Source organism: Tachysurus vachellii, chromosome 7, assembly GCF_030014155.1.
Source record: "Tachysurus vachellii isolate PV-2020 chromosome 7, HZAU_Pvac_v1, whole genome shotgun sequence".
NCBI classification, from domain to species: domain Eukaryota; kingdom Metazoa; phylum Chordata; class Actinopteri; order Siluriformes; family Bagridae; genus Tachysurus; species Tachysurus vachellii.
The window spans coordinates 17,365,134-17,389,053 of record NC_083466.1 but is presented as its reverse complement, the minus strand read 5'-3'; the positions used below and the strand labels follow the sequence as shown (position 1 = coordinate 17,389,053).

At 39.1% G+C, this 23,920-nt stretch overlaps 2 protein-coding genes across 3 annotated transcripts; one reads left to right on the top strand and one right to left on the bottom strand.

Moving 5' to 3' along the window:
- Positions 1-1,442: 1,442 nt before the first annotated feature.
- On the top strand, positions 1,443-17,048 carry hspa12b (heat shock protein 12B). 2 transcript variants are annotated; one of them, XM_060874673.1, is made up of 14 exons: positions 1,443-1,810; positions 2,670-2,742; positions 2,869-2,937; positions 4,920-5,014; positions 5,604-5,728; positions 5,906-6,092; positions 6,296-6,400; positions 8,850-8,966; positions 9,572-9,749; positions 12,684-12,770; positions 14,685-14,789; positions 15,440-15,698; positions 16,028-16,131; positions 16,222-17,048. In XM_060874673.1, exons 3-14 carry the CDS (start codon positions 2,892-2,894, stop codon positions 16,881-16,883), a joined length of 2,070 nt encoding a protein of 689 aa, XP_060730656.1. In that variant the 5' UTR covers positions 1,443-1,810; positions 2,670-2,742; positions 2,869-2,891; the 3' UTR covers positions 16,884-17,048. The 2 variants fall into 2 exon arrangements, with proteins under 2 accessions (XP_060730656.1, XP_060730655.1); XM_060874672.1 differs by lacking the exon at positions 2,670-2,742 and having other exon boundaries at positions 1,444-1,810.
- A 397-nt stretch (positions 17,049-17,445) lies between these two features.
- On the bottom strand, positions 17,446-23,716 carry cct7 (chaperonin containing TCP1, subunit 7 (eta)). The gene is made up of 11 exons (XM_060874675.1): positions 23,569-23,716; positions 22,094-22,247; positions 21,860-21,966; positions 21,601-21,779; positions 20,493-20,664; positions 19,972-20,136; positions 19,613-19,801; positions 19,249-19,346; positions 19,003-19,135; positions 18,676-18,882; positions 17,446-18,091 (listed from the first exon to the last, which is right to left on the bottom strand). Exons 1-11 carry the CDS (start codon positions 23,572-23,574, stop codon positions 17,867-17,869), a joined length of 1,635 nt encoding a protein of 544 aa, XP_060730658.1. The 5' UTR covers positions 23,575-23,716; the 3' UTR covers positions 17,446-17,866.
- Positions 23,717-23,920: the final 204 nt, after the last annotated feature.

Below are 23,920 nucleotides of genomic sequence, written 5' to 3'. Positions count from 1 at the left end.
TACTTTCCACCTCTTTATCAGGGTTTGAACAGTACTGACTGGCATTTCCAAGTGTTGAGAAATCTTTTTTTTTATCCTTTTCCTACTACCTTATTAAGCAGTCCATTGGCAGTTCATTTTGTTTTCCCAATGGTGCAGTATCCAGCCAAGTCAGTGCATCATCTCATGAGCTGAGAAACTCACTGGCTGTTTATACACAGACAATAATTACAATTACAATGAGTAACAGGTGTGGAAACTTCCTTTAATAGCCATTTAAACCTCTGTGTGTCAACCTGTGTGTGTATAATGTGGCCAAATATTCAAGGACATGAAAACTTTTGATAAGGGTTGTTATGATTTCACATATCATTAGGTTTTAAAAGGAGTCAAATAATTAAGTGATAATTAATGATTTCACGTGACCACTGTCCTTAAATTTAAAAAAAGTCTTTTGCAATAGGACAAATATCCAGTCTTATTTATACTGTTCTGCCTCTGTCTTTATACCAAACAACATAACTATATATTTACGTTCCTATTAATTTATGCACATACAAGTCATTTCACATACACTTAAATGATGATTATTTCACACACACTTAAATGATCATTATTTCACACACACTTAAATGATCATTATTTCACATACACTTAAATGATGATTATTTCACATACACTTAAATGATGATAAATACATTTTACTAGTAGGGCAAAATACATCAAAACATTTTTTGTTTATCAGCTGCATTGCAAACATATGCTGAAACTTGAAACTACATGTATTAACTTGACATTATTCATGTCAGATGCTTTTTGCTAAAGCTTTTATATAAAGATAATGGCTTGTATGTATTGGATACAGTAACATTCAGTAAAATTTCAGCAATGATAATTATTGCTTATTCCTACTATTTGCAGTATTCTTGACTTGCCACTAAACTCATAGCACATATACTGACACTCTTTAGCTGACAATCACTACAACTAATCAAGTTGCATCATTTTGTCTCCCAAAATATGAAAAGAGTTTAGAACCATTTTGAGCATAAATGGTACAGTCACACTCTACATTCTTATTCTGCCTGTGAAGGCTGTAAAAGTGCTGCAACATGAGACTTGATGATATGGAGAAAGAAACAGATGGGCTAGGATGAGGAAGTGAAGAGGGCAAAAGATAAAAGCGAATGAGAAGAAGACAGGAAGAAAGTCGAGGCAAGACAGGGGGAGCTGGGACGGGAGGAAAAACAGAGGGTTTGATGCAGGGGGTGTGGAGAGAGGAAGACGTGAAAAGGGGGAGCAGATGACTTAATCACTCTGTACTGCCACTCTAAACACTCTCCTCCCTCCACACACACACACACACACACACACACACACACACACACGCTTGCACATGGTCATTGAATATGATCCCCTATGAAGTCACTTTCCCCTCCCCTCTCTTCTGCACTATGAGACCCTCCAGAGCCAACTAAAACTTATGTGTATGTGTGGCTCTCTCTGTATCACCCTTTCCTCTCTGACATTCCAATGCAGTTGAGGGATTGAGTGCCTGGATACAGACACAGGAGGCAACACACTGCGAGGGAGTGAAAGGGAAATCTCTTCTCTGGGCTGTAGACTAAAAAGTGTTTGGATATTGTCCACCAGCTCGAACTTTGAGCACAGTCTAATTGTGCCTTTATTTTTTCTGACTTCTTGATTTCTCTAGCTGAACATTTCATCAATAAAGAGCATCAGAAATATTACAAAGCATTTTCTCTAGCTGTGGATTTAAACACAAGTGATTGGGCACAAAGATCAGAGAACTGGTTCATCAATCGCAGGGGTAAGTTGATATATTCTCCTGCAAAAACTGGCTTTTGTATAGAGCAGTAAAGTGTTTTGCATGACTGGTCTTATAGTAACCATGCACCTCAATTCTCTAAAGCATGTGCTGAGTTCCAGAAGAGAAACTGTTACTCTCTCTATACAATACACTAAACCCCTGCAAGAGTTGTGTATGAGTTGATCAGGTGTGTTAGAAGAACACTAGAATGTGCTGGGCCAACTGCAATTACAGTAATTGGAATTGTGTGTTGATTTTGTATATTAGTGTTTCCATGTCTCATATAATGTTTTAATGGAGGCTTAAAGATGGGCATCCTAAGCTTGATTTAGTGTCTCTTGTTTCTTCTTGTTGTTGGTTTGTTGTAGAGAATAATGGGAATATAAAAGATAGCAGTAGAAGTGAGAGACACTAAGGTGTAGCACTTCCACCAATAGCTCATATTATTTATGTCCTGTGAGCTATGCTAAATTTAGTATCTTGTGAAGGTTTTGGAGGACATTGTTAATAGCTTTTCCCTTGCTCTGGAGTGATGCCACTCCAAACTGTCTGGATTTTGGGAAAGCCCCACTTGGAGGGACAATTCAGTAAAAATAATAGAGTACTTAAAACATGAAAATGCTAAACACTATTGTTACAGGGCTGCACAAAACTTTGTACTATCACCTAAACTTGTAAACAGTAAAAATAAAAAAGAAATAAAAAAAAAAACAGAATCATGCCTGTGTGAGTGGACATAGAGACAGCTGGTGTTAATGGTGGAGAAAAGTGGCTGTGAGTTTCACCTCGACAGTAAAATATACAAACAAAGTTAAAGGGTCTCTCTCTCTCTCTCTCTCTCTCTCTCTAAACCATAAAGAAAGGATATAGACAGGTACCATAAGAATCCAGGAACTAAGCAGATAAGAACATGTTGGAGAAGAAATAAAAAAGTAGGATATGATGTTCTTTGTTTAGTTTTGCTGTTCAATAGATATAAACTAATATATTAATTGTTGAATACAGTCAATATACTATTAATTCTACTGATCTGTTGATAATATTTCTGCCCTAATCAGGCTGTGATAGCCCTGACTCCTCCATGATGGCAGAACTGCAGCCCAGCACTAACAGTCTCCAGGTTCCAGGTATAATTTGTATTACATGGTCTTCTGCTCTTGTTGCCCATCAGCCTCAATGTGTGTTGTGCATTCTGGGATGCTTTTCTACTCACCACAAGTATAGAGACTGGTTGCTTTACTACTGTAATGTTCCTGAAGGTTGAATACAGTCTGGTCAATTTCTTCTGACCTCTCTCAAGAACAAAGTGTTTCCATCTTCAGAACTCTTACTCACTGGATGTTTTTTTCACTTTCATGGCTGCTTCAAGTAAATATCCCAGGAAATATATTCTTAAACCAACCTGTCTTCCACCAACATCCATGCCACGTTCAAAATGACCACAGAAATTATCACAACTTTTCCTCTTTCTGTTGTTTAATGTGAAGATTAACTGAAGCTTTTGATCTGTATCTGTGTGGAGGTGGTAGGGCTTTGGGATGTGGTAGCTCAGTGGTTACGGTGTTGGGCTACTGATCGGAAGGTCATGGGTTCAAACCCCAGGTCCACCAAGCTGCCACTGCTGGGCCCCTGAGCAAGGCCCTTAACCCTCAGTTGTAAGTCACTCTGGATAAGGGTGTCTGGTAAATGTAAAATGATTTTATGCATTGTGATGCTGCCACATAACTGGCTGATTGGATAGTTGTATGAATGAACAGGGGAAGACATGTTCCTAATAAAGTGATTGGTACAATTTAAATTCCATTTTTTGCTAATGGAAATTATGAAAGCATTCTGAAGTCACAGGCAGTAGACGTTTTATTTGTTTTTGCACAAGTCAGAGTTTACATTTACCATCAGCATTCCTGATTCTCCTATAGTACAAAATGTTACTCATTTTATACCTATTAAAATATACTAATAATATGTAAGGCTGAGAATTTATTTGTCATCATTTGGCTCATATTTTAAAGATTTGGAGACCATGTATTTCATTTAATACTGACCTAACACAATATTAATGCTTGCATCCCTCAGTAACACTCGATTTTTAACTATGAAGTTGACTAATATTATTAAAGTATGGTGTATACAGTATGTGATGATTGTAAAGAGATTCTAATGAAATATAATTTGTAAACAGAACATATTCTGGTAGTAGTGTGCTATGGTTCACATAGGTGTGGCATATCCTTATTTAACGTCCCCTCTGTGATATGCGCGTGTTTCCGTGTGATAACATTCCAGTCATTCTCATGAGTGAATTATTTATTGTGTGTGCCGGTTTGGACATGTATGCATTTGTGGGAACATATACAGTAGTTATTTAAGCTAGAGTGATTCGTAAGTCATTATAATGGAGGCATAAGGTGACGCAGCCTTTCAAGTTAATTTATGTATCATTGGAAACCTCAGGAAATCTCATCAGCACTAATCTGAAAACAGATTCAGCCTTTTAAAATGTTTAGAAAGAAATGAGAGAGAAATCCTGGATAAATATTTTCATAAATTGTGATACACCTAGAAACAGCTTTTAAGCGGCAGAGGCCTTTAATTTCAGAGGCACTTTCATGCTTGTGTGGTGAATGACAATGTAAACAAGGGTGAAACAAACTTTATGAGCAAGATAAATGTAATCAGAAGAAAAATAATCTAGCAAGATCTCTTACATAGCTAATTTGAACATCAAACTTTCCCTGTGGTATGTTTGAAATGTTATATAAATAATATTTATATATTATTTAGGGTCTAGAAGAACATGTAAGCATTACACGCTGAATTTTGTCTGCTTATAGCTATTAATTGAAATTCTTTATCATTGCTTCGCTACACTATTCGGATGCTTCAATTTTCTTACCAAATACCAATGCTGAACTGTCTTAATACAAGGTAATAGAGACCGGACCATCACTCTGAGGTATGTGACAAAATGGGAATCAAAGGGACCTTGCAAAGGACCTAGACACTTTGTGTATAATTTGAAAAATCCTACCTAAAGGTTGTCAGCTAAAAAGGTAAATTAAATTAATCTGGGTTTTGAACATTAATCATTCTGTCTCTTCTCCTAAAGATGAGGACAGTTGCAGGTCTACATCTCCAAGCAGCTCCCCCTCTCCCTCCAGGAATGACTGCAGTATCGCTCCTCTCACTCCCTCACCCTCTCCGGTATGATGCCACATACTAATCTCAGATCATGTGCCACATCCACATTTTTGTTGTTAACCATAATAGAGAAAAGCCAAAGCTGACTACTGCTTTAAAGCCCAGGAACAGTAAAGCAAGAAGCTGTATTTGCAATGTTTGCAATTATGTTTCATTACTTTTATATGTTTCTAGGACTGTATGAGGCTCAATCCTACATTCCTCATACACACTGCAATCTGTGGTAGACTCTAAGACACTTTAATCCAGAGCCTACCTTCAGAAAGCATTAAGATATTCAGCCATGACACACTCCTTGTAATATGAAACCTGGAATGTGCAGTTTTTCCTAAATGTAGTTTTTAAAAGGGTCAGAAAGAGGAATGAAAGGTGAGATAGAAAGGAGGCAGTTTATATCAGTACCAGGCAGAGCCAGGCAGAGCTGCAGATCTGATAACCACAACTTCTTGAAAAAAGATTACGGCAAAGGATGGAGAGGCTCCTGTTTTCTCTTTCTCACTGGACATAGACCAAATTTTTTTGGTTGAATATTTTATCCCGTTCCTTCCATTACTAAACTTTTTTTAAACTGTATCTCCATCCCTCTTTGCAGAGGACTGAGCTGAGGCCATGTGTAGCACGTCCATTTTCTGTAGTGGTGGCTATTGATTTTGGCACCACCTCCAGTGGCTATGCCTTCAGTTTCACAGAGGACCCAGAGGTCATCCATATGATGAGGTAACTGATCACACCAGGATTTCTGGCACAACTAAGTTTCAACCAGCACTCCACTGAAAAAATCATGAATTAAATCAGAACCAGAGACAAGACTGGTATCGTGCATCCTGGTTAGGCACAATCTCTACCAAATGCTTATTCTATATCTTAACAGCATCATCCTTCCAATCTCCACAGGCGATGGGAGGGTGGCGATCCAGGTGTGGCCAATCAGAAGAGCCCGACATGTTTGCTGCTGACCCCTGAACTGCGCTTCCACAGTTTTGGCTTTGCAGCACGAGACAGCTATCATGACTTGGATCCTGAGGAAGCTAGACACTGGCTCTACTTTGATAAGTTCAAAATGAAGATCCATAGCACCAGTGTAAGAATGCAGGCAATCAACTAATAAACATAATATCTGGTCAATATTTGTGGATGGAATTACATAAAATTCCAGTATGTCTGGGCTTTGGTTAGCATTATGAAAATAAAATAGGAAGAGCATTCACTAGTTTGTAGAAAAGAGTGACTGAATAAGGAATGTGAAGATAAAAACATTTTGCAGAATTTTGTCCTGTCTTGTAGGACCTCACCATGGTGACAGAGTTGGAGTCAGTGAGTGGAAGAAGAGTTCGGGCCATTGAGGTTTTTGCACATGCTTTAAGATTCTTCCGGGAGCATGCCTTAAAGGTAAAGTATAAAACCAGTGTTTCTTTCCATCTCTTTCACACCAAAACCTGGCATTGTCTCATCCCACACATTCCAGACATATACTGTACAGTCTCACACAATTATCATTCATTCAGTACCAGCACTAAAATGCTCAGTGTGGGAATTAATGCATGTAAAAAGAATATTAAACAAAGGCTAGAATTAAAATGACAAATTGTTTGTGTGTGTCTTCGTGTAAGAGTTAAGATGGTGGGATCAGTAAACACTGTGTTGTTTTATCTTATCTTATCCATTCTCCTCTTACTTTCTGGATCCTATGAATAAATGTAAGTATCAAATCTGACCACATCAATTTCTTATCAATTTAGCATATGAGCTGCTTAATGTGATTTCCATTAATGTAAGGTAGACTTCTTTACCATATGGGGCAGTGTAGACTGTTTAAGGTAAATATGAAATTACAAAATCAAGATTATAATAAATATTATCCCTGAAATATATATACAAATATATAGCTCTTCCTTCTCTAGTCCTTCCTCAAAGATCCAAAGACTTACCTTTTCATGCAATATTTGGAATTAGACATAGATCTCTTTAGCATTTTTACAAATCTAGGCTTTCAGGCTATGAATGCTTATACAGTCATGTGAAAAAATTAGGACACCCTGTGAAAACCTGTGTTTTATTTATTTTTTTTGATAAATAGTTAAACATTTTATCTTCATTTTAACAATATTGGAAGATTTAAGTGATATAACTAAACAAATAAAACCAAAGACAGGTCTTTTTAAAATGATCACCCCACATTTGGTTGTTTTGAAAATGGTTAATATTACCTAAAGGTGTATCACATCAGGTGCAAATTATTAAAACATTGTTACAGAGCACTTTGAAGGAGTTTTGCATTATTTAAACCCCAGACATTTAGTTTGGATTGCTCTTAATTGTTGAAGTGAGAGGTACAGTATCAGGGTGAGATCCAAAGGGGTCTTCAGAAAGAAGATTGTTGATACTTATTGTTTGTTGATGTTGAGTCTGTTAAGGGATATAAAAAGATCTCAAAAGAAGTTGTAATGAGTCATTCCACTGTTCGAAAATCATTTGCAAGTGGAGAACATTTAAAACAACTGCCAACATGGCCAGGTCAGGACATCCAAGCAAATTCACCACAAGATGCTTAAAGAAGTCTCAAAAAAAATATATCATCATGGGACCTACAGCAAGCTCTTGCTACAGTTAAGGTCAAAGTGCATGAATCTACAATAAGAAAGAGACTGCACAATTTTAATTATCATGGGAGGTGTGCAAGAAGGGGGCACGGTGGCTTAGTGGTTAGCTCGTTCGCCTCACACCTCCAGGGTTGGGGGTTCGATTCCCGCCTCCACCTTGTGTGTGTGGAGTTTGCATGTTCTCCCCGTGCCTCGGGGGTTTCCTCCGGGTACTCCGGTTTCCTTCCCCGGTCCAAAGACATGCATGGTACAGTAGGTTGATTGGCATCTCTGGAAAATTGTCCGTTTTGTGTGATTGCATGAGTGAATGAGAGAGTGTGTGTGCCCTGCAATGGGTTGGCACTCCGTCCAGAGTGTATCCTGCCTTGATGCCCGATGACGCCTGAGATCCCCGTGACCCGAGGTAGTTCGGATAAGCAGTAGAAAATGGGTGAGAGTGAGTGAGGGTGTGCAAGAAGGAAAGATTTGTTGTCTAAGAAAAACATGAAGGCAAGACAAGTTTGCGAAAACACAGAGACAAAGGCCAAGACTTCTGGAATAATGTGCTTTGGGCAGATGAGTCTAAATTTTATTATTTGGAGACCATAACAGAGGGCATGTTTGGCATAAACCAAACAGCATTTCAGCAAAAGAACCTCATATTAATTGTGAAACATGGAGGTGGAAGTGTTATGGTTTGTGGATGCTTTACTGCAGCAGGATCTGGTCAGTTCACCATCACAGAATCCACTATGAATTCTACATTGTATCAGAAGGTGCTTTATGAACATGAGAGACCATCTGTCAAAAAATTTAAGCTGAAGGGGAACTAGACCTTGCAACATGACAAAACTATACCAGTAAATCCACAAAGTAATAGCTGAAAAGTAAAAAACTGAGAATTCAGAAATGGCTAAGCCAAAGCCCAGATCTAAATCCTATTGAGATTTTGTCAGGTGATTTGAAATTGACTGTGCATGCAAGAAACCACTCAAACATCAAACAGCTGAAAAAATCTGCACTGAGGAGCGGGGAAAACTTTCTTCTAGTCAGTGTCAGAAACTGGTAGATGATGGCTACAAGAAATGTCTGATTGAAGTTATTTCAGCCAAATATTTTTTTTACCTGACTGTATATTACTTTTGAAAACCTTTGTATCCTTGTGTCCTTAGTTGTTTGTTTTTGTAGCTTTCTCTAAAGCAGAACAATATATTAAAGTTAACCCTAGACCTGCCTGTGTTTGTGTGTGGTGTGTGTAGGAGGTGAAGGACCAGTGTTCATCTGTACTGGAAAGTGATGAAGTGCGATGGGTCATCACTGTTCCTGCTGTGTGGAGACAACCAGCCAAGCAGTTCATGAGAGAGGCTGCTTACCTGGTAATCCACTTGAACTCAGACCATCTGTGTATAACCACAGGGTATTCATCAATGCCAGGAACACTCAAACTCACCGACATGCCTTTCTGCATGTTTCTTACTCTTTCTGACACACACATGCACACACATACAGATGACATTACCCACAGAGAGTCTAGTCTAGTTGTATCTTCAGAGTGTGTGTGTGTAAAAAAGGAATGCATGCACGAATAGGAGTGTGTTGAGACAGCCTCCATGACCCGCACTGCCTTTCTGCTCTCCTCGGTTCTGAGGGTTCGAGAGGGGCGTAGTTTCCTCCTGGTGGTGGCTCTCAGTTTGAACAATACATGAGACGGGTGCACAAATACAGGAAACCACGCCTGCCCCGGCCAACATGAGAGAGACAGAGAGATAGAGAGGGAGAAAAGGGAGAGACGGATGGAGAAAAATTGAGAAAAACAAATCACTTAATACATTATTGTGGCTTATTCTTCATAGCTTTTCATTGTGCTTGTGTAGTTAGCACAGATCAGTAAAGCAGCACTGACCAAAGGCTTTAGATACTGTTGCTTGTATTTCAATTTCTACATCTATTCTTCAATCTCTTTTTGTTCTTTTTTCTATAGGCCGGCCTTGTGGCTAGAGACTCCGTTGAGCAGCTACTCATTGCTCTTGAACCTGAAGCCGCTTCAATCTATTGTAGAAAGCTCCGCCTCCACCAGGTCATTGACCTCAGCCAGAGACCAATGACAAATGGCTTGGATGTGGATGGATCCCACCCCTTTGACTCTAGTTTTAGGCAAGGTATTGTACCTCTTAACATTTCTCCTTTTTTAAATGTTTCATTTAATGATGAACATGATTGTACAAAGAACACTACAGGCAAAGCTCCAGCACAGCAAAGCAGATCACGCTGCTGCATTAACATGGGATGCAAAACATCTTCGGGGTTTGGGAAATCAAGATGGGCTTTCATCCCTTGGTGGGGTTGTGGTCTATTAGGGAAAATATTGTGTTCTTCTGTGGTGTGTGTCAGGGTAAATGTAGGATCAAATAAAGCGCTTGGGGGTGGTTCAGTCAGAGGGGTATGGCAAAACAGCATGTGGTTTATATTAAGAGAGTAAGAGGGACAATCTGGGGGCCAGGACTGTCATTCTCCCTTTAAAATCTGGTGTCCCTCAAATAAACCACCCCCAGCATCTATCATAAAACAATAAGACCCCCTATTGTTTACAGCAGCCATTTCTAAACAAGCTATTAGTTTTTTCAGCTTTCTCCCTTGCATAAAAATATACAAACTCATAGTATACAGGCAAAAGCTTTTAGCACCACAACCCCCCCTTTACACACACACACACACACACACACACACACACACACACACACACACACACACCACACATAATTGGAACAAGGTGCTGTTGGACCATGATCTCAGCCTCTTTTAGTCTGTTCAGTCAAACATTTCACATTTACTCTCTATACCCGCCCTTTCCTTCAAACCCCTGCCCCTTTGTTTTTTTTTCTGTAAAATCCAGTGTTTGAATAATGACTCCCTGGTCTCTCAGTCCCAAAAACATGTTTGACATTGAAATTGTTCCAGGTTTGTGTATACCCTACTGCTTCTTCTCTCCTTTCTTCCATCTCTTTCTCTCTCAAGTTTGAAAAGAGCTTCTTTGGAGCTGCCCATCACTGACTTTGCCAAGCACAATGGCATAAAAGGTTTAGCAACTGTGTAGAAGCATGTACTTGATGAAAGCATGCCACTCAGTTTGATTGCACACATGTATACCAAGATCTAGAATGATTCTCATTATTGATTACCGTAATACAAACGTACACACACTCAGATTCTCATATTACGTACTCAGGCTGACCTTGTATAGGGAAACTGACAAATCTGAATTAAATTTTGGCTCCAATGATGTCAGCCAGGATTGGAAGTCATTACTTTCTAAATGTAATTTTTAGTTTTCTTTTCTTTTCTCATCTTTCATTTCTTCTTTAATGTTGTTCCATACTGTGAATGGTTTCCAGACCATGATTAAGGTTCTGTGCTGAAGTAAAAGTGCCCCAGTTCTGAAATTCTGAAACATACAAAGAATTTGTAAGGACTTGATTGTATTCATTTACATATTTCCCTTAAGACATCCAAGTGGTCAGTATTGAATGCTCTACTATATATGTTGAAATATGTAGCTAAATTATATGTTTAAAAAAAGTTCTTTAAGGGTTTGTTGGATAACTATGGTTCTTGTGAAAGGGTTCAATATAAAATATTTAATGATTTTTTTTTTTCAGAAACACAACCAATGATCCCTTAAGGATTTTTAAAGTTTTGAAGACTGTCCAATAAATAGCTGTATAACGAGCAAAGGTGTGATTTTTGTGGACTTGACTGTACACTCCTCAACTTCTACCACGTCACCCTATTGTTGTGTTCCATCCACTGGCTATCATGAACTGCTCACACTAGATTTAAAACAATGATGTTTTACTACAAAGCTAAAAATGGACCAGCCCAAACCTACATATCACCTAGTATCCAAGGAAGACCTTCACACCCATATGTGGTTCTTCTTCAAACTGCAACAATGATAGAAATAATGTCTCTGTATACTGTAGCATTACAATCTCGCTTCACTGAAGCTAAGAGGCCCAAAACCTGTTCCAGCATGACAGTGCAACTGTGCATGTAGTGAGATCCATGATGATATGATTTACAAAAGCTGGAGAGGAATAACACTCTGGGTAACACGTTGGGATGAATTTGAATGCTGACTGCACACCAAGCGTTCTCTCCAAACATCAGTTCCTGACCTGATTAATGCGCTTGTATCTGAATGAGCACTGAGCCACACTCCAAAATTTTGTGGAAACCCTTCCTAGAAGAGTGGAGGTGACTAAATATGGAATGTGATGCTCATCAAGCACATGATTGTGATTAGTCAGGTGTCTATATGCTTTTATCCAATCTGTTTTCTGTCCTGGCACCAAATGATGGAATAAAGTTCCGTCTGTCTTTACTAAGCACTTTAAAAGCACTATCAGAAAATACTTGACATAATATTTTTGTTGCTCTTCCTAATTATGCTAACTCTTCTCTGACTGGGTTTAGTTTGATATTCTTGGATGCTGACCTATGCATACGTGAAGTCATCTTTTGATAGAAACTACAAAGCATCTCTGCAACTCGCTCTGGTTAAGTGTATAAGTTGCTATAAGCTGTAAATGTACACTTTTTTTGTGATTCCTGCAAATTACTTCTATGACTGGCAACTGGATCATGCAAGCCATAAAAGTGCTTGCATGGTACAGCTGAATCAAATGCAACTTTAATGCGCTGGCTGAAATGAAGGGTCACAGTTGATATGAGTGGTAAGTGAGGAAACGCTGTGTTTTACAACAACAATTAAAACATTCTCCCTGGAATACAGGCACTTCAGCCAGAAAGAGAATCCTTCAGTAGGTTATTTTTAAGATGTACTGTAACTTTTGCTGCGGCTCATACGCTACACAATACCACATAGTTGTGAAACATTGAGAACAGTATGTGTTAAAGAAAAAAACTCATGTTCATGAAAAATGTTGGTGTTGTTATTGTTCTGAACCTCCACTCCAACCCCCCATGCCTTTCTTCTTGTTGTAATGTGGTTTTTGCTAATGAAGGCCATGTGCTGCTGATTAGTAACAACGGTTCACAGATTACAGAGTGAAATGTACGTTTGTGTTTTACAGCACGTGAACAGCTTCGCAGGGCCAGACACAGCCGAACGTTCCTCGTGGAGAGTGGAACTGGGGAACTGTGGTCTGAGATGCAGACGGGTAAGAGACATAACACAATATATTTAGGTTGAGAATGAAAAGTTGTTGATTTTTTCTTAAAAAATCATATGAAGAATAAGCCACGTTATTGGTTGTAGGATGCGGTGCAGCAGATATTTTTTTATCTCACAGCTCCAGGGTCTGGCTTGATGCTGATCTTGGGTTACTATCTGTGTATGAGTTTCACATGTTTGTGTGGGTTTTCTATGAGTGCTCTAGTTTTCTCCAGTCTCACCTTCCAAGTGAATTGCAACATCGATTAATCCTAGGTGTGTGTGTGTGTGTGTGTATGGTGCCCTGAGACAGGATGTATTCTCTTCTCACATCTGGTGTTTCCAGGATCGGAACTGTATTCACTAATAAAGATAAAGCAGTAACTGAACATAAATACAGATGAAATAGTGTTATACTGTTTTTTGAACATTCAGTGTTAAATAAAATGGTAGCCCTTTATATATCTTTTACTGTTATTTTTTTTTTCTGTAATCACCTTTATGAGAAGTAAAACTCAGACAAACAGGTGTAATGTTATCATGTGATGTTTCTACACATTAATCAATGACATGATAATTATAATAATGTCATTAGGTGAAAGAGGTACTCACGTGTCCACATCTGCAAGCACAGCCTTAAAGATGGATATGTTGTGAAAGAAATTTGCAGCAGTTCAATGAGGCAAGCTGCATTTATAGATGGAATGGTTTGGCTTATTAGTGAATGAGCAGAACTGTTTGATATTGATACAACAAACACAAATCAGACTTCTCAACCATAACTATTTCAACATATAATACCAGCCAAACAAAACCCATACACAAACACACATGGCTTTTCATTTCCTGAGAAAGGCACAGTATCTTTGTGGTACACCATATCAGTCTATTATACAAAAAGCCACTAGTGTTTTTTACATTTCCTGTACCTAAAGTTTAATACAATTTAATCTGTGGGACAGAGAAGCAATGCGTCTTGTTTTGGACCTCTACAATTACATATTTTTCTGCTGTAATTCCAAACCTATATTCGAATGTGCCGGTAATCATGCGTATGTTATTTCTGGCTGTGGCTGCATGGACTGTATGGAGGTGCTTTGTGGGGGTGTGTGTATTTTAAAGCATGCTATTCCTTGCCAGGCAAGCTCAGGAGGTCCAGGTCAAAATAATCAGTTCTTCAGGGTCCAGATGTTTCCTGCCAAGAGAGAGGAGGAACAAGAGAGCAAGAAGCAAGAGAGCAGAACACAGAGAGAGAACACACAGAGAGAAATATAGAATATGTGCTAACTCCTCACATAAAACCCAAAAAATATATTTTGCTGATGTTAGTGATGACTTTGGCTGGGGCGCTGGCTACTTTTTCTACTGTAGTAAGAGGGGTGTGGGTGGTCCTACTGGGAATAGATGAAAAAAGTGAAGCGGCATTTATATGTTCCACCGTATTTGCCCTATATGCACTAGATGTTCTATTTCTTAATTATTGTATCTAATTTGTGTTTTACTTTTATTAGTTTACTTTATTTTTATTCTTAACCTTATAAAAAATGACATAAAAAAACATTTCACTATATGTCGTACTGTGTATGATTGCGTATGTCACGTAAAATTTGAATTAGGTTCATGAGCTAATTGCAAATTCAGAGAAACTTCAAAGAAATGGATTTAAATACATTTAAATAAATAAGAGGAAGCATGCTCCCTCTCTTCTTTCCATGCTTTATGCCCTCAGGCTATGTCCTTTTCACACTCTTTATACTTCCCCCCCTTCTCACCAGAGCTTTCTCTAGTGTAACTAACATTGAAGCCCTTTTACAGACATGGTTAAATATGCCCTAAATGCAATTTCTATGCTCAATAAAGCTTCGTGCTTTACCACAGAGAAATGACCCCTTGCCTTGCAAACTTGTGTGTGTTATTGTAGGTGATAAGTACATAGTGGCAGACTGTGGAGGCGGGACGGTGGATCTTACAGTACATCAGATTGAACAGCCTCAGGGAACACTGAAGGAGTTGTACAAAGCATCAGGTGAGTGCAGGAGTGGAAGATGCAGCCAGTTAAATGTGTCTGATTGGATGTTATACTATACTACTACATGAAGTTTAAGAAATGATACAGAATCTAGTATCTGATTGTTTTAAATGCAGCACTTCTGATTTGTTGATATAGCTGTTCTTTATTATTTTTTGATCTAATCTCTTAAAATTATTACGATAGTAAAAATATGTAAATTCTCTGCACTTACAAAAGGTAGTCTACAGTAATCAGTAAAACACTCTTTCTCCTTATTTAAACCTTCCTTAAGGTTTTGTGGTATCCATGCACCATCAGAAAGAAATTAAATAGCCGGAAGCATAACCACAAATATTTCCCCACTGAAATAATATTCCATTGCCTTACAAGAGCTTAATTTGCCTTTGATTGAAGAATTCCTGAAAGCTTTTCATATTTTTGTTGCTTGACTGTTTATCGATACAACCTCACTTTTAATTTAAACAGGTTTTTGTTCTTTTCTTAGTACAGACTTTTCCTTTCCTTTCCTTCTTCCTTTCCTTTTTCCTTTCCTCTCCTTTCCTTTCCCATCCCTTCCCTTCCCTTCTCTTCCCACCCCACCCCACTTCAATTTTTACTGATACACAGAGCATTGAGCACTCAAGAGACTACATTCTGTTTTTCAGGAGGTCCCTATGGTGCGGTAGGCGTAGACCTGGCTTTTGAGGCCATGCTGTGTAAGATATTCGGCACAGACTTTATTGAAACATTTAAAGCCAAACGTCCGGCTGCCTGGGTGGACCTGACCATCGCCTTTGAGGCCCGCAAACGCACAGCAGCCCCAAGCAGAACAAGTGCACTCAATATCTCACTGCCCTTTTCCTTCATCGACTTCTACAAGAGACACTGTGGCCAGAGCGTGGAGACAGCACTACGCAAGAGCAAGTATGGCTGTTCAAACTGGTCAAGGTTATATTAGGAGAAAAAACAGAAAAAAGTAAAAGTAAAAATGTTCCTCCAGGACCATGGTACTAAATAAAGACAGAGCTACAAAAGACAATATATAGTTCTACAATAAAGAACTAAGAATTACAGAGTAATTACATATGAAATATAATATATATGAAATGATCTGGTAATGGAAAATGATTGCCATTGTTTTGAAACACAGAAGACCGAACATGAGATTCTCTACTGACGAGGATAACACAGACTATTAAAATGTGCACTTTTACTTTCCTGTGTAAAATCATCCATTTTTTGATGTCTTTCAGTATAAACATAGTAAAATGGTCTTCTCAAGGGATGCTAAGGCTTACAGCAGATGCTACAAATGAGCTTTTCCAGCCCACCATCAGCAAGCTCATCAAACACATTGGTAAGATATAACATCTCTACTCACACACTTCGGTAAATAAAACCCCTTAAAAACAGCTCAGTAAATTTTTTTTTTCCTCTTCTTTAATAGAGGAGCTGATGGAGAAGGAAGAAGTTAAGAACGTGCGCTTTCTGTTCTTGGTGGGTGGCTTTGCTGAGTCTCCAATGCTCCAGCGTGCAGTCCAGAATGCACTGGGCCATCGCTGCCGCATCATTATCCCTCAAGATGTGGGTCTTACCATCCTTAAGGGGGCAGTGCTTTTTGGGTTAGACCCCACAGTGGTACGAGTCCGCCGCTGCCCTTTAACATATGGTGTTGGTGTCCTAAATCGCTTTATTGAGGGTCGTCATCCACATGAGAAACTTCTCATAAAAGATGGCCGGCAGTGGTGCACAGACATCCTGGATCGCTTTGTTTCTACTGACCAGTCAGTGGCCTTGGGAGAGGTTGTCAGGCGGAGCTACACTCCAGCCAGAGTGGGCCAAAGGAAGATTATAATAAATATTTACTGTTGCACTAGTGATGATGTAGTGTACATTACAGATGCTGGAGTTAGGAAGTGTGGCACCATAACACTGGATCTGCCTGAGGGGGACACAGGTGCCATCAGCAAAGGAACAAATGGAGCAGCACTTGAGCGCAGGGAGATACAAGCCACCATGCAGTTTGGAGACACTGAAATTAAAGTGACTGCTATTGACATGGCCACAGGGAGACAGGTTAAGTCTGCTATTGACTTCCTGTCTAACTAACCAAAAATCATCATTGTTTTAAAGGCCAGATAATAAAGTATATAAACAACTCAAAAGACTAATTCAGAATCCATTTATCTGGATACTGAAATATTTTGGCACATTTTCTGTTTCTCAAGCTGTTTCATTATAAGAAACCACTTAAAAACTTTATTTTTGTATCTACTATTGCCGAGTTATTACTGTCCAAGTAGTGTTTCTTTTTCATGATCAAAATTGTTACACAGGCCAATACATGTTCCCTTTTTTTTTACAACAGTGCCACCTAGTGGCTGAAACACTAATACATTACAAGGACTTCATATACGAGAAATCATATACGCACATTACAAATGTACACAAAATGTTCTTACATTGTTTTCTCTAAACAGTAGTGTTTTTTTGGTTATGCATTCCTTTGATTATATATATCTTTTTGTACCAATATATGCTATATACACTATAGTAAAGATCAGTACAAACACAGTGCATTTAAAGTAGGTGAACATGGCAGCAAAAATGCTGCTAAACCTTCTTTGAGCACCAGTATTTAAATAAAAGAATACAAACAAGACAGCAGACAAAATGTGAAAGTACAGATTTTAATGGTCCAATAAATAGTTCCACTGAATGACAACATGGGAACATCCTGCAGTCTGGCTTAAAGGCCAGGATCAGTGCTTCTACAATTTCACAAACCAGAATGTCCTTTGTGTGTGATTAGACTACAACAAAAACAAGCAGCCACTATGTAGCAGCAGCCAATGTCCCACTTTACTTACATAACCTTACACATAAGCACTAGTTAGGCATTTAACAAAGCAAGCTTTTTTTTGCACTCCGTGGCTGGTAGCCAACACACAAAACAGCTAATAACGTTTCAGGCATTCAGTATCAGGTTAGTAAGTAAAAATAGGACCAAAACTGCATCTTTGTGAACTATCTGTCCAGAGGCTACACATATAGAGAAATGCTGTGCCCAGGGTTGTGGCTTGTGTGGCATTCTAATGGGCATGGGGCCTTCCACGACCTCTGCCTCTACCACCAGGTGCTTGACCGGATTCGGCACGTGGATTTTTGATCGTCTCATCCACAGAGAGGATGAGGCAGGCGGCTTCAGAAGCAGCAGTCAGAGCGTTGATGCGCACAACAGCTGGCTCCCACACACATGCCTGGAAATTATCTGCGATGTCCTCGTTGTTTATGTCCACACCGTACCACATTCCACCCTAATAGACACACAATTTGTGAATGCATTAATACACTTAATCATTAAAAAAAAAAAATCTATCCAGTCATCTTGTCCTGGCCAGTGGCAGTGAAAATTGATCTGACCAAAAAATAAATAAATAAATAATATACTAACAGCCGGGATGTAAACAAATACAGTGTAAAATAGTGATTAATGACAGGTCAGTATCAGATGCTCTACAATTGCCTAACAGTGTGTAATCTTTTATTTGCTTTTTTGGCACAAATCTGAATTTCTTTCTTTATGCACTTCAGCGCCGTCCCCAACAGAATAATGTCATGTTTCAACATCAAGTAAGCAAGGTACAGTTACGACACTCTTAACTCATTTTGAGCCACCAATTTACTGCAGTTTTTGAAGATGACCAACCAGACACATTCTTGTATCCTGTTGGTAATGTCAGATAAATGGTCTCTGTCGAAGAAAGCAGGCCAAACTAACCACAAATATTTATAGTAATGTGTCAAATTAGTAGCTTATAGTTTCAGTCGACCTAATTCGCCAGACTGGTATTGTGTGTGTGTGAGATAAAAATAGCAAAAACATTATCAGTATTCTTACCTGAGCATGTTTGGCTCTGAGCTTGTTAAGAATATTAGTTGCATCAAAGCCAGCATTGTCACACAGCTGTCTGGGAATGACCTCCAGTGCTTTTGCGTAGGCTCCTATCAGTAGCTGCTGCTTGCCTGGGATGGTCCTGGAATAGTCCCTCAAATATTTGGACAACTCCATCTCTATAGCTCCACCTCCAGCCACAATTGAATCATTCTATAATTAAGAAATGAAAACATTGGGGCTAAGCAGGCAGTTTTAATTTGACAAAACTGTGTGCAATAAGTAACATATTTTAAATCTATTAAAAATATTTTTCAGTGACTGGTAACACACCTTGATGGCTCTGCGGACGATCATAATGGCATCATGCAGCGATCGCTCGGTCTCCTCCATAAATTGCTCAGCTCCACCCCTCAGGATGATGGTGCATGTCTTGGCCTTGGGACAGCCTTTGAAGATGTTGTACCTAGAAAAGTGGAAATAAACATTTTTATAGTTACGTAATGTGACCGTTATAGATGTGCACTTTTACTCATGTGGACAAGAGCTTATCACAAAATGTGAATGAACCATCTTTACCTCTCTCCTCCAACCTGCACCTCCTCAAAGAGCTCACAGCGACCCAGTACGTCATCAGTGAGAGCGCCAGCACTTGTCTGGATGGAGCCTCCACAGGCCTGGAGGAAACACCGTAGTCACTCAACTTTACTTAGTTTACTTAGAGTTGAGTTACTCAGGATGCACAATCAATAGCCAAAATATACAAATGCACCGAATTATTGCATTAATAAATATAACGATGCTATTAAGTACATTTCTTTAACAATGACAATCCTGACCAAAGTTATAACCGGATTTTTAATTTTGCTAAATAAGTATAATGCTAATAAACAAATAAATAAATAAAATCATATGCACCCACAAACAACACAATCTTCCTTACCATCATGGTTCTCTTCAGATCCTCCTCCTGGACACGACCAGCGCAGAACAAATCCCTATCAGCAAAGTACTGTGTAGCAACATCCCCGATAGGCAGTTTGGAGAGCACCACTTTGGCTCCAGACTTGTAGATCTTCTCCAGCTTATCATATAGGATGTTCCATTCAGCATCCACAATGGCTTGATAGTCCTGAAAAACAGAGCGTGCACAATTTCGACAGTGTTTTATTCGACAATTTAATTTCGACAGTGTTTTATATTAAATATACTTAAACTGCAATTAAAAACAATAAATAAATAAATAAAAAAGAACAATGGTAGCTTGGTGTAGCAGACTATACAGAAAGCACCGACACTGACCTCAACATTGCTGACACGAACTTCAGCGTTGTCCTTCTCTGCCTTCAGCTCCAGCTCGATGTTGAGGAGGGCGATCTTAGGGTTCTCGTAACGTTTAGGTTGCATCTCGAAGCCAGCATAGGAGAAGGTCTTTTTAAAGGCCACTCCAGCCACCAGCTGAGAGTCCTGCAGAAACAAACAGTACGGTTACCTAAAATGGATATGAACTTCGATATAGAACTATTAAAACTGAACCAGAAATTCATCTACACTAAAATGCATGAAATTTAACAAGGTAGAAAAACTAAATTGAACATTAAATATAGATTCAGTTCCAACAATCTTAGAGCAAGTGGTTGTTGAACATACTTAACTAGACTTTTAACTGAAAGTCCATTTGTATTAACATATTGAATTTATATTACACTAGTTACTGGACACAGACATTAACAAAAGCACATCTGATAGCACCACGTAGTGAGAAAACAAACTGATGTGCATTTGCTTGGCATTTACAACTCGTACAGAGCCCGAGTTCTCACCTCCAAAGCTCCACCCTGAACTTTCTTTATGCCAATCATCTTGAGTGACAGCAGCTCATCCAGCATCATCACCGCATCCACCACCATCTTAGAGAAGAAGTCCTTCTGGTTGGCAATCAGTTTTGAGTTCAGCGCTGTGGCAGCACACTTCTCCAACAAAAGCCTCTGCTCACTGAGAGACATAGAAAGCGAGAAATATCTTGCTAATTAGGGTTGGGTAACAAGAAATTTTGATTCCGGTTCCAGTTCTGCCTTATGATTCCCGGTTCTGATTCCGATTCCATAATAAAAGAAATGTGAAAAATAATGCACAATACTTAAACAATTCCATTTGTGTTTATTAATCACTCTAAATCTTTTAAACAGAGCATTTCAATTCATATCAATTTAAATAAAACCAACATCAAATTTAACATCCAGAATTACAACTTAGGAAAACATTTAGCAATGGACATGTAAAATGTAAATTGATGTAAATTGATATTTTCAGTCACTATCATTTATTCCTGTTGAAGTACAGTAGTCTCAAACACTCAAAAAAAACTGCATGATTTCAGATTTATGCCATGCTGGAGCAAGTGTTTGGTCATATTAGTTGTACAGCCGCCTTTGCAGGATAGCATTTTTTCACACGTGTTACACTTTGCTTCATTGTTGTAGCTTTGGAAATGAATCCACACTTTAGACATGTTTAACACAAAGCGTACCTCAGCAGAGCAGCGCAAGTGACTGATTTCTGTGGTAAGCTGCGTTAATTTGGTTGTGTGACTGTAAACAGTGTAAACAATTTATATTCATGAGGTAAGAGATGGCTATTTAAAGTGACCGCTCCCAGCGCTTTGCCCGTCATCACACCGGAACCGCGTTTGGAACCGAAACTTAAAAATTCCGCGCGGTTCCTGTTAAAAAACAGTTCCCAACCCTATTGCTAATAGTAGTCATTCTGACACCAATTAAACATCTTCAATATAACAGCTTACTAAAAGAAAACACTCTGTGTTTAAGTCCAAACGTGATGCCTCTGTTTTCTACCGAACAGCCAAACACGTCCATATTACAGCTCCATGACAATTTGTCTGCTAAATAAAAGCTCTGGGTTCAGACTTACTGCTTGTCGTCCTTTTTGATGGTGACAGCAATTTCTTTAATCTTTTTGATGGCGAGCTGCGTGGCAGCGCGGAAAGATCGAATGATGGTCTGCGGGTGGAGCCCCTCCTCTACAAATGGCTTCAGCTGCTTCAGAAACTCTGCTGCAATTAGCGTCACAGATGTGGTGCCATCTCCAACCTAAAGACACACATCCAAATATATGAGCTTGAGCATTTCCTGACATTTTTTTAAAGTTTTTAGTCCCATTTAATCTGCACCTCAGCATCCTGAGACCTGGCAATGTCCACCAGGGTTTTGGCTGCAGGGTGAACCACATCCAACAGCTTCAGGATGGTAGCTCCATCGTTAGAGATGGTGGCCTTACCTGCAAACACACAGAACTTCAGCGCTCTCATCATTGCCTTAGTACAGACTGAAGATAAGTCACAATACACTGGATACTCTACTGTGAACGACAAGCAAAAAATTGTCCCCCCTCATCTCATTCTCACCTCTGTTGTCCACAATGAGCTTGTCCATGCCTCGGGGACCCAGTGTGGTGCGCACAGCCTCGGCAATCACCTGACATGCGTTGATGTTGCTGACAAGCTGAGGGACACCCTGGGAGGTGTCCGTCCCCTCTTTCAGCAGGATTACTGGTGTGGGCTTTGGAGAGGAAAAAATAAACAACTTAGCAATAGAAACAGCAAGGTACAGAGAGACAAAACGCTCAAATTTGTAAATTGTAACTTGTACGATAGACACGCCACATAATGTACAACTAATAAAGAAAGGTTTGTAAACAAAGAAAAAAGTTAATATGCTGAAGCAATTTGTAAGGAAGTGTTAAAGCTTAGGGAACGAGTCTCTGTTGTCAAAAGCTTTAAACAGAAAGGTTTTCAAGAGAGAACTTTATGCTTTGAAACTTGTTCGTAAAATGACAAGAATAATTTCTCTTTTTCAGGATTGATAGAGCGGATAAAAAGAGGAAAGTGATGAAACTGGGATGACTTTATATCTTCTCTAGTGTAAGTGACCGATTGTGTCTCTTTTACATTACACCAAATAAAAAACCAAAAGCACACAATCTGTGTTGTAAGAAGAACGAACACTTCGGAAAGACCACAGCACACCATTTTAAATGTTTATGAAATGTTTGAGTATTTTTAAAGCTTTACTCTTTTCTATAAGGAATGAAAACAGGCGTGTGTGAGAAAGTTGGGTACAAAAGATGTGTAATATGATCATGATATGATAGTTAAGTGAGTTTGGCAATGATGTGACAAGAAAACAATTCAAAATCTTTATATATACACTTTCATTACACTACAATAGAGATCCTATTTTCTCCTCTGCAATAATGTGAGAATGATGTGAGATAATGAGAGATAATGGTGAGAATGATGTGAGATAATAATGTGAGATAATGGAATAACTTTTAAGTTTAGAAATAACTTAAAAGTACTAGTGTGTGTGTTGTTTACATGCAGAACAACTAAACTCAAAGTACAATGTAAACAGTAACAACAACAAAACAATGACCCCCAGAAGCTGACAGTGTTTCTATTAGCCGTTAGCAACCCATTCACTGTTAGCATGTAGCTATAAAGAGGTGGGGCTTTTCTCTCTCTCTCTCATCACAGCATCAGCTTAGAAACACACAATTATCCCACCGTTACTCCAATTCTTTCTTTCTGCGACAGACTCGGACTATTATGAACATCGCACACAAACAAACATTGAGCCAAACATGCGCACGTGCGGGCCAGCAAGCGACAAACCGTAAAGCTGTAGCTAACGGCCGCAGCGCGAGCGCCACTTAAACTACATCAAACACAAATACAGTCCAATGTGCAGGAAATAAACACACCGGTGTCGGGAACATAACGTCTTCTCACTACATAGTAACGGACAGACGGGTTACGGGCGGTTCTCAGCGCGGATGGAGGAAGATTAACAGATACAACAGACATGATTGTGCACTTACCATCATTTTGGCAGGAGAGACAGGAAGACCGGTGCCGGGTGACGCTCCCACAATGCACTTGGAACTCTCTAGAACGGATTCTTCTTCGTCGTCGTCGTCGTTTGGCAAACCTTAGTGTAGCTTAGCCACCTACTGGACAAGTCTGTAACTGCAATAAAATATAAATACCAGTAAACGGTTTTCTTTTCAGCGGTTTTGTTCCCACTAACTAGCAGAATATAGTACAAAATATAACACTGGGCCTACAGTCACTTTTCTAGGTGAAAATGTTTCTAGACATTTTAGACCTCATTTCCCTGGTTACAACACTGATTTAACACACACTCACACACACACTATCACACAAACACAT

Bases quoted from the DNA above. Each gene is read 5' to 3' on its own strand.
- cct7 (XM_060874675.1), bottom strand. The intron at 21,780-21,859 runs GTGCAGATTAAA...GTGTGTCTTTAG, and splicing joins CCAGGTCTCAGGATGCTGAG to GTTGGAGATGGCACCACATC. The intron at 20,137-20,492 runs GTGAGAACTCGG...TTGTTTCTGCAG, and splicing joins TTCAGGGTGGAGCTTTGGAG to GACTCTCAGCTGGTGGCTGG.
- hspa12b (XM_060874673.1), top strand. From the start codon at position 2,892: ATGATGGCAGAACTGCAGCCCAGCACTAACAGTCTCCAGGTTCCAG. The intron at 2,938-4,919 runs GTATAATTTGTA...CTTCTCCTAAAG, and splicing joins TAACAGTCTCCAGGTTCCAG to ATGAGGACAGTTGCAGGTCT. The intron at 15,699-16,027 runs GTATGGCTGTTC...GATGTCTTTCAG, and splicing joins ACAGCACTACGCAAGAGCAA to TATAAACATAGTAAAATGGT.